General features: G+C 45.6%; 1 protein-coding gene across 1 annotated transcript in view; it reads right to left on the bottom strand.

Moving 5' to 3' along the window:
• The window catches only part of LOC147737808 (uncharacterized), a 450,038-nt gene that overhangs the window by 332,215 nt on the left and 101,694 nt on the right, over nt 1-16,129 (bottom strand). Inside the window, 1 exon segment of the mRNA XM_086924979.1 lies at nt 682-3,103. Within this exon segment, the coding sequence (XP_086781105.1) occupies nt 682-2,020 (1,339 nt within the window). The 5' untranslated portion in view covers nt 2,021-3,103.

Raw genomic sequence — 16,129 nt, 5'->3', positions numbered from 1 at the left:
ATAGACCAGATGTTGGTCCTATTGAGAGCTTTGACAAAGGGACTTGTGCTGCAGCCACTTGGTGAGGCTCATTCAGGCTGGAAACAGTTCGAGGTTTCATGCATTCCTGATCCTAGCACCGTGGCCTCAAAGTTCAGGATCGAATGGCGTTTGTGGGTTAGAGCCACTGCTTATAAACATTCAGGGAGCAAAACACACTGAATGGAATGAGGCCACAAATAGTAACAAAAGAATGAGGTTAATTCAAGCATTTCCATCCCTCGCTGTGTGCTTTTCTCAGTAGAGTTTGTAGAACAATCAATGGAGTGAAGTCTTTTTGGCTGCTTCATGTAAAGGTTTTGCAATGTTGAAAGCTCCTCCTCAGGGTTGACAGTGAGCACCTTTTATTCTCCCACATTGTCTCTCTTATGTGGAAAGGTTACATTTACAACTGAAGTTTTTGTCACATTGAGAGCACGGGTCATTTTCTTTCACGTTGTGGGTTCTCTCTTGTTGAATTAAATTGAATCTCCAGCAGACCCTTCCCTGGCAATTAGAACAATTACAAGGTTTTTTCCAGGTAAGTTATCACAGGTTGAGTGAGACCAGATTTCCGACTGAAACTTTTCCAGCATTCAGAGAGCTAATAAGGTTTGTGCCCAGTGTGAGTTCTCTCATGTCTAGTGAGATTTATTTCATGACTGAAACTTTTCTGGCATTCATTGCATTGATAAGGTTTGTGCCCTTTGTGTGTTCTCTCAAGTCTAGTGAGAGTTATTTTATGGCTGAAGCTTTTCTGGCATTCTGAACACTGATAGGGTTTGAGCCCAGTATGGATTCTCTGATGTTGAGTTAAACTGGATTTGTCACAAAATCTTTTCCGGCATTCAGAACACTGATATGGTTTAAGCCCAGTATGGATTCTCTGATGTACAGTTAAACTAGGCTTGTCATAGAAACTTTTTTGGCATTCAGAGCACTGATACGGTTTATGCCCAGTGTGAGTTCTTTCATGTACAGTAAGGTTGGATTTCCGACTGAATCTTTTCCAGGATTCCGAGCACTGAAACGGTTTATGCCCAGTGTGAGTTCTTTCATGCAAAGTGAGATAGGATTCGCGGCTGAAGCTTTTACAGCGTTCAGAGCACTGATACGGTTTTTGCCCAGTGTGGGTTCTTTCATGCAAAGTGAGATAGGATTCGCGGCTGAAGCTTTTACAGCATTCAGAGCACTGATAAGGTTTTTGTCCAGTGTGAGTCCTTTCATGTACAGTAAGCCTGGATATATTACTGAACCTTTTCCAGCATTCAGAGCACTGATAAGGTTTTTGTCCAGTGTGGGTTCTTTCATGCAAAGTGAGATAGGATTCGCGGCTGAAGCTTTTACAGCATTCAGAGCACTGATAAGGTTTTTGTCCAGTGTGAGTCCTTTCATGTACAGTAAGCCTGGATATATTACTGAACCTTTTCCAGCATTCAGAGCACTGATAAGGTTTTTGTCCAGTGTGAGTTCTCTCATGTTCAATTAAACCGGATCTCTGACTGAATCTTTTCAGGCATTCTTTGCATTGATAAGGTTTATGCCCAGTGTGAGTTCTTTCATGTACAGTAAGGCTGTATTTCTGACTGAAGCTTTTACAGCATTCAGAGCACTGATAAGGTTTTTGTTCAGTGTGAGTTCGCTGATGTTGAATCAGACTGCCACTAAAACTGAAGCTTTTCTGGCACGTGGAGCACTGATATGGTTTTTGCCCGGTGTGGTTTCTTTCATGTAAAGTGAGATTGGATTTGTTACTGAAGCTTTTACAGCCTTCAGAGCACTGATACGGTTTAAGCCCAGTGTGGGTTCTTTCATGTACCATAAGGCTGGATTTGCGACTGAAGCCTTTCTGGCATTCAGGACACTGATAGGGTTTTTGTCCAGCGCTAGTTTTCTCATGTTTAGTGTGGTGGGATTGATAACTAAAGCTGTTTTCACAGTCATTGCTCTTATTCGAGATATTTTTTTCTCCAAGTTGGGTTTGTTCCTGGATACAAGTCATCTTAAGACTGAACTTGATTTCTGATCATGTACTTGTTTGTTGCAACACAGCATGACCATCTAAAATAAATTTCAGATGCTCTTCTTAACATATGTATTTAACTAATTATTGTTTTTTTCCTGGACATCAATTTTCTACCTTTAAAGGCACCAATCTAACTTGTCATATTAACTTTCATTGAGGAGCCCCTTGTATTGATTAAGAGGACCCTCATGAATTCATTTTCTCCAAGTTATGCCCGGGTGAATTCGCTAAAGTTTTATTAGTCTCATTTAGTGATTCTAGTTTATCACATTTGATTTAGGAGTTCTAAAAGCACTGATTAGGTCTTTGGGCTTTAGTGTTTGCTTGGTAGGTATGTTTGTTCATACAAGTAAAGACAGATGATGAGGGCATGTCAGGGTGGTTTATGAATTATCAATAGCGTAACACTGGCCCCTTTTATACTTTCTGTGCCAGTATATGGTTTTTTTGCTCAGTGGCTAAGACAGGCACATGATCAACATTGGAAGTTACAGAACACTTTGAAACTACTCAGATCAACCCATGAGACAGAGTTGGTGAGGGAAAATCTCCCTATATTGGAAATGATAATCCAGCATCTTTGCCAAAACTTCATCTGAGAAAAAGCATTTACAATTTGTTTATTTCAAACAATCTTTTCTCTCCGCTTGTAAATCGGGGATATTAGTCTTTTTGATGGTGCAGTCACATCACAACACGTCGACGGATGCTGATCTGTTGGGGAGGGTTTGGTTCTCCAAAGCATTTCTCATAAACCATCAAACAGAATTTACAACACTGAGTTTTCTCAAGTGCACTGTGTGGGTATCAGTTGTGGCCAATGTTTTTCCTAAATCTCAGTTACTGACACTTGGTAAACATTTGTGATCATTTTCCTTTAGGGATTTGACAACTTTCACGTTCACCAGTTTCTTCCGCTCCAACATCCTCACCATTTCTGGCACATAGAATGTGTTTCTTCTCTAGAGCTCGAGAATGTTTAAACTTTCCTTGAAATAATCCTGTTAGTTGTATTTCACTAAATTTAAACCTTCTTTTTTCTGTTCATGCTTCTGTCCCCTGTAGAAATGGAGTCAAAAATTGTAAATGAACACAAAGACAAAATATTTGTGACTTTATACTTTGCACAAAGAAAGCATTAACAAAAACAAGATAGGAAATCAGTTTGAGTTGCATTTCTGATAGTGGTGAAACATTGTAGATCGGGAGCTTGGGATCACTGGAAATCAAGGATGTGAGAGCAAAAGAAGTAAATATTTAAGAAAGAAACACAGATTCTCAGAAGCAGTCACACTATCAAATTGCAATTTCTGTGGCAACGGCTGGCACCATAGTGAGATATTTGTAATTCTTGTAATAAATTACTAGATGTTATTTACTCCCATGCCCACCTAGACTGTTAATCTATTCCTTTTTCCAGTAATCTATTTTTTATTGAACAGCACAACAGTAAAGAAAACCAAAAAGGGTCAAGAAAAGAAAAACACAAAACAGAGGAAAGACAAAGACAAAAAGACACAATTCCCTATGCCCAGGTATTACCACTGCTCAGAAAGCCCAGAGCCAGAGACCCCATAACGTACATGGCATTAGCACCCTGGTTTGAAGCGGAACGGGAGACTCTCAGAGACCTGCACGCCGACGGCACTTTACTGCCTTTTGCTACACTAAAAGCAGATACTGGATTTACAGCGGGACAGTTCATTCTACACAGAACCATTACACGAACATTTACGCTAGCATGGGGCGACATGACCAACAAGCCGCCGACACAACAGTTATTGCAATACATGCATGTGATGGGGGAGGGATTGCATGTGATACACTGGGTGGTCGAGGCCCTGCTCGTTCATGTATTGAAGCCTCTGCAGAGACTTTGCACATATTGGACTGAAGACAGAGGCCGTCCCTGGAATGATAAAGAGTGGGAACGCGTTTTAGCGAGTGCCAAGAACATACTGCAAAATTCAAAATTCAAACTCATACAAACCTACATATTACACAGTGCGTATCTCCCAACAGATAAGATCAATCAATACTTTAACATCAATACTTCCGAATGCCCAAGGTGCTGTCACCTAGGCGCTGGCCTGTTACACATGTTGTGGTCTTGTCCCCTGCTTTTACATTATTGGCAGTGATCTCAGAAACACTTACCAACGTTACTAACACAGAATTACCTACTACATGGAAAGTCTGCATCCTGGGGTTTTATAGGAGAACCAAGGCCAACAAGGTGAACTCAAGGTTTCTAGACCTGGGCATCATAACAGCGAAGCGACTCATCACTAAAAGATGGAAGCACAGGGACCCTCAAGAGGTATAACACTGGGAAAAGTCCTTTGGGGTCTGGACACAGGCATAGAGTACAATCCCTAAACAGGGTAAGCGGCGGTGATGCGCAAGTATACCATTGCAGAGGCCTGGGAGAATATGCTCAGGAATCCCATACAATCTACATGTGACACTGCAAACACATCCTGCGCAACGGGCGGGACCTAACACCCGATACGTTACTTCGACACTAGCGATGCGTTGCCTCTGTGTGTCACCGCCACGGCAGATGTTAGGCTAGGCAACGACCTCACATTAATTAAAAGACATTATATGGTAGTAGATACTGCAAGGCGATGCTTTATTGACCATGCAACCGCATGGAAAACAGAAGCAGCAGCCCACATGCCAGACTAACATGCTAGACTAGCCGTGACCGCACCCAGATAGCACACTAGAGGCTGGATACATACATCCTCAGTTATTTAACGTCTCTTTTGTTTTGTTTTGATTGATTTATTATGTACTGTTGCTAAATATGGTTGACTTATTATACAAAAATAATATCTAATGTACGGACTCAACATTTACATATGTATTGACCCAATTGCTTTTGAAACATTATGTGAAGTACTCCAAGAGCGGAGTCCCAATATGATTAGCCATTGTCTGTACAAATTGATGTTTTCAAAACGCATTGTTCACTGTCATGCAGAAAAATACTAAACACCTTCACTTTGACAATCAGTCCGAGATGACAGAATGTGCGGACTTATGTCAGCCCAAGCCGACTTATAAATGCTTGAGCAACCTTACATTGCAGACATGGATGACACTGAAACTGTGAGAAAGAAATACTTTGATTTATATGCACCTAGTTAAGGAACAAGGGATGATGTTGCCAAAACAGTATGTATCAATACTTAATGATTAATGTAACAGAAATGATAAAATGTAATAAAGATATTTAACAAAATAAATAAATAACAGATGCCCGAGGTGCAAGCTCTAAATCTGGCCCTAATGCGCGGCTATAGAAATCAACGCATCACATACTTCGCAGCTGTTATATAGATGCAATGCCTGATCCTCCACATTTCGCAGCTGTTATATAGATGCAATGCCTGATCCTCCACATTGACACAGCGGGTATTGATTTTGATTGCATCGTCTGTCTGAGCCAAGTTCTTCATCCACATGGCACAGCAGTAAGGAACCGAGTCCGTGTATCAAGTGTTCGACACGTCGCCTCACCTGACAGTAAGGGACAGACACATCACCTTCCCGGACGGTGAGGAACAAATGCATTATCTCCCCTGGACTGCAGTTAGAAACTGACACATCACATCCCCTGGCAGTAAGGAACTGAGGCACTACCTTCCCTGGTAGTAAGGAAGCAATGCAATCCTTTGCTTTTACTGCGCTCCACCTCAGCTGAGCCTGTTTTCGGCATTGATTTTAGCCCATCACAGGTACTTTGTGCTTAAAGTTCCTGTTTCCTATGGAGTGAAAGATTTAGAACCTTTTAAAAGTGATATCTTTAATTTATATGCAGGATTTTAGGTGCCTTTATTCAGATAAATATTGGTTATTTTTGTAAACTGGTGTGGAGTCCTTTTGTAGTGTTTTCACTGTGTTACTGTGTTTGTATGTACACATGCTTTACACATTGCCTCTAATATAAGTGTGACTGCTCGCACCAAACTACCAAGGAGGTAGGGGTTATGTTAGCAGTGTAATCCCCCTTCCCTGACTAGAGTGATGGTCTGTACTTGGACAGGTGCAAACCAATGCACACTACATACCCCATTTCCAACACTTTCTTAATACCCCTGTCGCCTGTGAATTTCAGCTCAAATTCAGTGTATTTTTTATATTGATTGTATTTCAACTCTAAACAAAGAACACTTTATCATGAATGTGAATAATTAGCAAATCTGTGTACATGCAGTACAAAGTGTGTCAACATAAGATACTAAACCTGCCTAACTTCTGTTGTGTGTCAACATTAAAATGTAATATTCCATAAAGTTATACGTATGGGCAGTATATTACAGACCTCTTGCTTTTGGCGAGCTGCTTTTCATCAATCATTCATTGCCCCATGATAGTTGTGTAATACCTAAAGGAAGACTATCCTCCTACCAGTTAGGGAAAAAAGGGGTAAAGATGGATAAAGAGAAAGATGGGAAAATCACAAAGGGGAAACGCAGGAGAGGCAAGAGTAAAAGAAATGGGCAGATATATCTGTCAGTGAAATAAAGATGTATCATGAGTGTTAAGACTATCAGATTTAGTATTCAGCGCGCAAACTTTTAATTGGATGTTGCATGGGCTTCTCATATAAGAGTGGCGGTTACCAGCTCTCAGTATTTTACAAATTATGCACTGCTGCTACTGCTCTCCTAATGATTACCTATGATTATCTATCCATCACCATGTATCATGACAATACATCTGAAATAAACAACTTTTTGATTTTTGCTTTCTCTCTTTCCAACTATATCCTGTGTTTGTATTCATTCCTTGGATTTTCACATTTCTTCCTTGGTCAAAGCCCAAGTAAAAATAGTTTCCCTTTAACCTAAAGGAAAGTGGCTTTATGCACCACCTCATGCCATAAAGTTAGATGAAGCACTGATCAGTAAATTTCAGTTTCAGTTTCAGTTTTACAACCAATCTATGATAGAATTACATTTAGGACATTACATATTACACAGAAAGTACTTGATGATTTGGAAGGTTTTGGACAGTAATCTTTAAGACCCAAACAGCCCCTGATCAAGGCCCATGCTTCTGCTTACCTTATCTTAATGGAAAAAAGTGGAGTGGCTCAGTCAAAATCAAGTTTGTGTCAGCAGTTCTCCCAGGATGAGTGACAACAAGCATTTACAATGCAATGGTCTCGGCAATATTGCTCATTCTTTTTTCATCTTTTTTGTATCCCTAAATAAATGGCATTGTCATTTGTATTGGCATTAGCTTTGTTTTTTGCATATGTGATACCTATTGCATTAGCAGAGAGAGAGAAAGGTAGTGAGATAGAGAGAGCGAGTGAGGTATTGAAATAGAGAGAGAGTGAGGTAGTGAGAGAGAGTGAGGTAGATAGAGAGTGAGGTAGTGAGATAGAGAGTGAAGTAGTAAAGAGTGAGGTAGTGAGGGAGAGGGATGTTGTGAGGTAGTGAGATATAAGCATAGAGTGATGTTGTGATGTAGTGAGATAGAGAAAGAGGTAGTGAAAGAGAGAGTGAAAGTGAGTTAGTGAGATAGAAAGAGTGAGGTAGTGAGATAGAGAGTGATTGAGGTAGTGAGTTAGAGAAAGAGAGTGAAGTTGTGAGGTTGTAAGCTAGAGAGTGAGTTAGTGAGAGAGTGAGGTAGTGATGTTTTGAGAGAGAGAAGTTGTGAGATAGTGAGGTAGTGAGATAGAGTGGAGTAGTGAGGTAGAGAGTTATTTAGTGAGAGATAGGTAGATAGAGAGTGAGGTAGTGAGAGACAGAAAGTGAGGTAGTGAAAGAGTGAGGTAGAGGGATGTTCTAAGGTAGTGAGATAGAAACAGTGAGTGAGTTTGTGAGGTAGTGAGATAGAGAGAGTGAGGTAGTGAAAGAGAGTGAAAGTGACTTAGTGAGATAGAAAGAGAGAGAGTGAGGTAGTGAGAGAGAGAGTGAGGTAGATAGAGTGAGGTAGTGAGACAGAGAGAGTGAGGTAGTGAAAGGGTGAGTTAGTGATGGAGAGTGATTTTTGGTGGTAGTGATATAGAAACAATGAGTGATGTGACATAGTGAGATAGAGAGAGAGTGAGTTAGTGAGATAGAGAGTGACGTAGTGAGTTGGAGAAAGAGAGTGAACTTGTGAGCTAGTGAGATAGAGAGTGAGTCAGCGAGAGAGTGCTGTAGTTATTTTTTGAGTGAGTGACTTGTGTTATAGTTAGGTAGTGAGAGTGATATCGAAATAGAGTGATGTTATGGAGAGAGTTAGTGAGAGAGAGAGTGAGATAGTGTTATAGATATAATTTGAGTAGTGATGTAGTTACTTTTGTTTTGTGGGAGAGTGAAGTAGATATAGAGTGAGGTAGTGAGAGATAGAGAGAGTGAGGTAGTGAAAGAATGAGGTAGTGAGGGTGAGAGTTTTTGTGCTGTATTGAGATAGAAACAGAGCGATGTTGTGAAGTAGTGAGCTAGAGAGAGTGAGGTAGTGTATGAGAGAGTGAAAGTGAGTTAGTGTATTTGAGAGAGAGAGAGTTATTATTATTATTATCAATTTGTTGAGCGCGATTGCTGCCCAGAGGCGTCCAAGCGCTGAGATTAAACAGAGATCTGACAGGGCCGAGGGTGCAGGAACTTAGAGGGATTTGTCAAATAAGGCTGTTTTCAGCTTCTTACGGAATGAGAGCAGGTCGGGTGTAGATCGAAGAGTGAGGGGGAGGGCATTCCAGAGCTTGGCGGCGTTCAGCGAGAACAGCCTGCCCCCCGACCTAGCTCTCTTCACTCTAGGAACAACTGCCAGAAAGGCACCCGTGGACCGCAGATTCCTGTTAGGGTGGTAGGGGGTGACCAGACTGTTGTTAATTGCTGAACCGGTCTTCCAAAAGGCCCGGTGCGTAATGCACAGTGCCTTGAAGGCCACTCTCTGCCTTACTGGCAACCAGTGTAAGCTTTTCAGGCCATGTCTGGCCGACTGGGATCGTGGAATCTGGAGTATGGTACGTGCCGCGCAATTTTGTACCACCTGAAGCTTCCGAAGAGTCATCTCGGGTGCCCCTAGGTAAAGAGCATTATTTGAGTCCAGACGGGACTGAATGAGGCCTTGTACTGCCACCTTCTTGGCATCAAGGGGCAGAAGTGGAAGAACCTTCCTTAGTGATCTAAGTACGCCAAAACAGGTGGCAGACAGCCTGGTGGCCTGAGTGGAGAAAGAGAGCTTGTTGTCAAGCCATACTCCCAGGCTCTTCACACTATCCTTGGGGATAGGCGGTGTGCCTAGACCATCGGGCCACAAGGAGGTAAAAGGTACTGGTGAAGCTGGACCTAGGAGCATGAGCTCTGTTTTTCCTCCATTCAGTTTGAGGGAGGAGTTGGTCATCCATTCCCTCACGTTCTCCAAACAGTTCAGCAGGCCAGCCGAGGGATGTCTGTTGTTCTCTTGGGCCAATGAAACCACTAACTGGGTATCGTCGGCGTACGACACGATCTTAATGCCGTACGGTTCGACTACCCCAGCCAGAGGCTTCATGTAAACATTAAATAATACAGGGCTCAAAGACGAGCCCTGCGGTACTCCACAGCTAAGCGGCCTGCTGGTAGATGTTGTGTCGCCATCAAAGATCTGAAAAGATCTGTCAGCTAGAAAGGAACTGAACCACCTTAGTGCATCTCCCGAGATTCCGATGGTCTGGAGCCGGTTCAGCAGAGTGGCATGGCTGACCGTATCGAAGGCAGCACTTAGATCAAGGAGGATCACTGCCACTGATCCTCCCTGATCCAGTATCCTTCGAGATTCTTCGGCGACTGCTAACAAGGCAGTCTCAGTCCCATGATTTGGTCTGAAGCCTGTCTGGGACGTGTGAAGTAGGGAATGATTCTCCAGGAACTGGCCCAGCCGGGCGTTTATGTATTTCTCCAATACCTTGCCAGCCCACGGAAGAAGTGAGATGGGGCGGTAATTGGAGTGGTCAACAGGGTCTAGGCTAGGTTTTTTTAGAAGTGCCCGAACCATGGCTTGCTTCCAAGCAATGGGGACTGTACATGTGGATAAGGACAGATTTAGTAGTTCCAGGATAACAGGGAGGGTGACTTCACCTGCCTGCATCAGGATTCCTGGAGGGGCTGGGTCGCGGGGGGAGCCCGACTTTACTTGGCGAGCCACTTTGTTCAAAGTGTCCAGGTCCATGAGGGGGAAGTGATCGAGCATAGGCTCAGGAGTCGGCTGGTCTGGGGGGGGGGAATTTTCCGGGAGGAATGACTCAGTCGCCTCATGATTTGAGGCCGTGGCTGGAAAGGTGGAGTATATGTTTGATACCTTATTGTAGAAAAATTCCGCCAGTTCATTACATTGCTCCTGGGTCTTGATCAGAGGGGGGGCAGTGGCGACATTGGTACATTGCTTTATTATATTAAAAATTTCTTTGGGCTTAGATTTGGATTCCAGGATTTTGTCGGAATAGTAGAGTGCCTGGGCTGTCCTGACCCCTTCTTTATAAATTCTGATCGCCTCTCTATAGGAAGCCTTTTTTTCCGGGAGGAAGTCTACGCGCCAAGCTCTCTCTCGTTGTCTGCAGATGCGTTTCAACTCTCTTAGCGAGTCGGAAAACCAGGGGGCTGATTTCTGCAGTCGCTTTGAGGATGACCTACGGAGAGGCAGAAGTGGATCCAAGGATTTTGTGATCCAGCTTACATAGTTATCGTACGCCACATTGGGGTCTGGACAGGGTAACGGGCGAGTGGAGTCTAACTCACGTCTCCATGGTTCCACAGGGAGTTTTGACCAGTTTCTCCTCATAGTAGTTTGAGGGGTTGGCTGGGGGGCTTTAGAGGTGACCCAGGTGAACGGGACCAGAAAATGGTCTGACCATGGAAGGGGAATGGGTTGATCCGTAATTAAATCCAAACAGTTGCTAAAGATAGGGTCCAAGAGGTTGCCTTTTTCGTGAGTCGGGCCAGTAACCAGCTGGATCAGTTGGAGGGCTCCAAGATCGTCTAGTAACTCCGTGGCGGTATAATCTGATGGCGAGTTAAAATGCAGGTTGAAGTCTCCCAACACCGTGTGATTGGCCGTCAATAAAATTCTTTTTGCTAAGATCTCTGGGAGAGCTCTAAGAAATGATTTAGCAGACTCGGGGGGGGCGATAAATCAAGGTACCTGAGAAGGAATTATTAGCGTTGAGCTCAATGCAGAATTCCAGACTCTCACAGCCAGGGATGGTATCTGTTGTAGTGCGGCAGTGGTACTGGTCCTTTGTAATAATGGCCAGACCACCCCCTCTCCCTTCCGGTCTGTCGAGTCTGGAAATATGATAGCCAGTTAATAAGGCTGCAACTATATCAGGCTCCGAGTGAGCCGTGAGCCACGTTTCTGTTAAAAAGAGCACGTCTGGTTTGTGCTCCCCAAGCAGCATTGCAATTTGTGTGCAGTGCTTAGGTAGTGAACGGCAGTTTAGTGCATACATGCTGTATTTCTGAGCTGAGGCCAGCGGAGTATTCCGGAAGGAATGATTACAGTCTGGACAACGAAGGGGAAGCTCTATGGGGGCATATATATGTATGCACCGGCCAGCGACGGTTCTTCCTATACTGTGTAGGGCCCTCGCGCTGTAATTCCTGCCCTGGGGAGTAGGGGAGGCAGGGGTTGTGGCCCCTGGTCCCGTCTGGTCGCGGACGGGCGCAGACGGGCTTGCCTTTGGCGCGCCTTCGGCGCCCCGCCGGCGCGCCCGCTGCGCCCGTCCGCTGCGCCTCCTGAAACAGCACATTCTTAAAATTCAAAAAGAAGGGCGTGTCCTACTTCGGTGGGCGGAGCCTGGGAGGTCGCGGCGGTTGCCTGGTGCTTGCTTCAGCGCTTAACTCGGCTGAGCGGCAATTTAACCAACCAAGGTGAGCAAAGTGTAAGTTTCCACAATTACACAAGTAAAATCACTTTATACAGTTTTTAAAAAACAGCTTTGTTTAAAATGGCAAGGTAACTCCTGGCTCTCGGCTTTCCGCCTCAAGAGCTCTGTCTAGGCAGCGCTGGTCACAGGGCGCGCCTAGATATAGGGAGGGGGCGTGGCCTACTTCGGTGGGCGGAGCCTGGGAGGTCGCGGCGGTTGCCTGGTGCTTGCTTCAGCGCTTAACTCGGCTGAGCGGCAATTTAACCAACCAAGGTGAGCAAAGTGTAAGTTTCCACAATTACACAAGTAAAATCACTTTATACAGTTTTTAAAAAACAGCTTTGTTTAAAATGGCAAGGTAACTCCTGGCTCTCGGCTTTCCGCCTCAAGAGCTCTGTCTAGGCAGCGCTGGTCACAGGGCGCGCCTAGATATAGGGAGGGGGCGTGGCCTACTTCGGTGGGCGGAGCCTGGGAGGTCGCGGCGGTTGCCTGGTGCTTGCTTCAGCGCTTAACTCGGCTGAGCGGCAATTTAACCAACCAAGGTGAGCAAAGTGTAAGTTTCCACAATTACACAAGTAAAATCACTTTATACAGTTTTTAAAAAACAGCTTTGTTTAAAATGGCAAGGTAACTCCTGGCTCTCGGCTTTCCGCCTCAAGAGCTCTGTCTAGGCAGCGCTGGTCACAGGGCGCGCCTAGATATAGGGAGGGGGCGTGGCCTACTTCGGTGGGCGGAGCCTGGGAGGTCGCGGCGGTTGCCTGATGCAGAGTGCGGTAGTGAGATAGAGAGTGAGTGAAGTAGTGAGTTAGAGAGAGAGTGAAGTTGTGGGGTAGTGAGAGAGTGATGTAGTGAACTTTAGAGAGAGTGTGTTGTGACAGTGAGAGAGAGATAGTGAGATAGAAATAGTGTGAGGTAGTATATAGAGAGTGTGAGGTAGTGAGATACAGAGAGTGAGGTAGTGAGATAGAGAGAGTGAAGTTGTGAAGTAGTGTGTTAGAGAGATAGTTACTGTGATAGTGATATTGTGATGCTGTGAGAAAGAGAGAGTTGAGTAGTGAGGTAGAGATTGAGGTAGAGAGAGAGTGAATGAGAGATAGTGTAGTAGTGTGAGAGATAGTGAGGTAGTGAAAGAGATAGTGAGTTAGTGAAAGAGAGAGTGAGGTATTGCGAGAGAGAGTGAGGTAGTGAGAGAGAGAGAGTTCGAAGGGACGGTATAGTGGAGCTGAGGAGAGAGTGAAGGGATGGTGCAGTGAGAGGCTCAGGAGAGTGCATCAGTGAAGGGACGGTACCGTAAGAGGCTGAGGAGAGAGTGCAGCAGTGAGTGATGGTGCAGTGGAGGAGTGAGGGCTGCAGCCTGGATGGGGGGTGGGCTGAGCAGAGAGTGCAGCAGTAAAAGGACGGTGCAGTGGGGGGCTGAGCAGAGAGTGCAGCAGTGAAGGGACGGTGAAGTGGGACTGAGGAGAGAGTGTAGCAGTGAAGGGATAATGCAGTGAGAGGCTGAGGAGAGTGCAGCAGTGAAGGGACGGTGCAGTGAGGATGAGGAGTGAGTGCAGCAGTGAAGTGACGGTGCAGTGAGAGGCTGAGGAGAGTGCAGCAGTGAAGGGACTGTGCAAGGAGAGGCTAAGGAGAGAGTGCAGCAATAAAGGGCCGGTGCAGGGACAGGCTGAGGAGAGAGTGCATCAGTGAAGGGATGGTGCAGGGAGAGGCTGAGGAGAGAGTGCAGCAGTGAAGGTTTGGTGCAGTGAGAGACTGAGGAGAGTGCATCAGTGAAGGGACGGTGCAGGGAGAGGCTGAGGAGAGTGCACCAGTGAAGGGACGATGCAATTGGGGGGCTGAGCAGAGAGTGCATGAGTGAAAGGACAGTGCAGGGAGAGGATGAAGAGAGTGCAGCAGTGAAGGGACGATGCAATGGGAGGCTGAGCAGAGAGTGCATCAGTGAATGGACGGTGCCGGGAGAGGCTGAGCAGAGAATGCAGCAGTGAAGGGACGGTGCAGGGAGAGGCTGTGGAGAGAGCACAGCCTTTAGGCCATCGACCTAAAAAACTGGAAGTTTTAGCCTATTTGATGTTTCACAAAAGAGCTGTGCTCACCTCTCCTAGATGGTGGCAACACCTCCTCACTGGCATCCTGTCTCCACACTGAACCCAGTAGTCAAGGCACATCCTTCCTGTCATGAAGGCCCTCAATTGGCCATTACTGTTGAAATCTTCTTTCTTATATACATGTAGAGAAGCAAGGAGGGAGCTCCCTACTTTGCTCTTTTTCTGACACAATAGTGACATCTTCAGCAGAACCGTCCAAACTTTCTGCTATTCAGAATCAGGAACGAGCTGACGACCCACCATTACATGACCTTTACAGACAAGAGGATTCACTATCCACAAACACCTTGCCTTACTGTGACGTTAAATCATAAACATTTTGTTCTAGATAGACTCATGCTCTACAAATACCTTTGATATATTTATATTCAAATAATTGCAGCCATTATTTACAGCTGAGCAAGAGGAAGGTTAAACGTCTAAGCACATTTGTGATCTTCTTAGGGTTATGGTCGCCGCCTAAATATAGATGCAAAGGATGTGTTATTGACAGTTTCCTGTAGGTTGAGAGGGGCAGTTGAGCTGTTAGGGTGTGAGGGCAGAGGGTTTCGAATGCTGGTTGCTGGGCTAGATGTGTTGATTACTGTAGCTACATTGGAGCTTTGTTCCTCAGACCGTGTTGTTCAACTGAGGTAGTAAGGGGATTGGATGATATTGAAGATTTTCTCATGGATGAGTTTGTATTGGAGGAAGCAGATTTTAAATTAAAACCTTATTTCTAAGGGTAGCTTGTGTGTGTCTCTCTAAGTAGAAGATAATTATAGTGTGTGCTACTATTTTAATTTGGTTGTAGAAAGACCATATAAAGATACACACAGGGAGACCACCTTCCCAAAACCAACCTTTGTATCCATTCATACAAAGTTGGCCAAATTGTTCACTATGACTTTACATATTTTTGGTGAAAGGAGCAGGCATTCATACATTTGTGAAGAGTGTTTTTGCAGAATAGCTTGGTGCCAAGCTGCATAACGTTCTTTACAGTTGCACCATCTCACTACAACTGAGCCACCCTATTGATAGTGCTAATTGTAGTGGTGGGGTTAGTAGAGCATGCCATTTCCCTGACAATGTGCAAAAGGATCTGTAAGCAGGCTACATATTATGTATGCCTCATTGAATAGTGGGCTAAATGTGAGGACCTTGACACCAGGGCAAACACACATGTACTGCCAGGCAGAATAATCATCAATCTGCAACTATGGCTCTCTTCACCATGGATAGGTTGTTCATGGGGGCGTGGCTACAACTAAAATGGGGGAAGACGTGTTCGGATAGAGCTCCACCGGAGGTGGACCTGAACAGGCCCTGCTCTCTGCATGTAGGCACCCAGGAGGGCTCTTGCTGGGCACAATCTAATTAGGAACACCGCCCGAGCCCCCTTGCTATGTTCTGCCTGCCTGCCCGGGGCTCGGTCCTCAGGCTTTTGCCTGGGTGGGCCGTCTGGTGTGTGACCCCTGTGGCAGACATGGACTAAGCTAGCCCGGGGATTGGCTCAACCCCCAGGCCGTAAAGATGGCGTGACAGTGAGCACCTGATGGATCCCAGCTGTGGATGTCCGCTCTGCCGCCGCCTAAATAAACACTTGCTGACGGGCGGAGAGACGTGGTCGGAGGTCTCGCCGTGTTGCTTACCTGCCTGCAATGAACAGAGTTTTAGGATCAGCTGTTGGTTGCCAGGCCACGCAGAGGCGAGCTGCGGGCGTTGGCGCCGTTCTATCTGCATGCTTTGACGTTGCCCTCGCGGCTGTGACCTGTGGACCCCCGCCAGCAGAGGACATCGGAGGTTGTTCACCCGCCGCTGCGAGCAGGTAAGCCGGCGGGCGGCTGAGAGGGACTGAGGCCTCCGCTGGGCCGATCCTGCCTTCTAGCTGTGTGGCACCCCATGTATGGGCTGTTGGCCACTGTGACGCAGGCGGCGGGGTGGTGGAATGTGTCATTGTTGAGACCGCCTGTGCTGCCATTGTGCCGGTATTGTAGCAGGCATACACGGGCATGCAAGCAAATTCCAGGAGAGCGGCGGCGAAGTGGGAGGATGTGGTGGGAGACGAGGAAGTAGGAAGTGAAGGGAAGGGGGGGCAGATGGCAAGTGGAGGAACAACAACTGGGGAAAGAAAAACAAGAGGACAGT

The sequence above is a fragment of the Lissotriton vulgaris genome, chromosome 1_1 (assembly GCF_964263255.1).
Source record: "Lissotriton vulgaris chromosome 1_1, aLisVul1.2, whole genome shotgun sequence".
Lineage (NCBI taxonomy): Eukaryota > Metazoa > Chordata > Amphibia > Caudata > Salamandridae > Lissotriton > Lissotriton vulgaris.
This window is presented reverse-complemented; position numbering and strand designations above follow the sequence as displayed.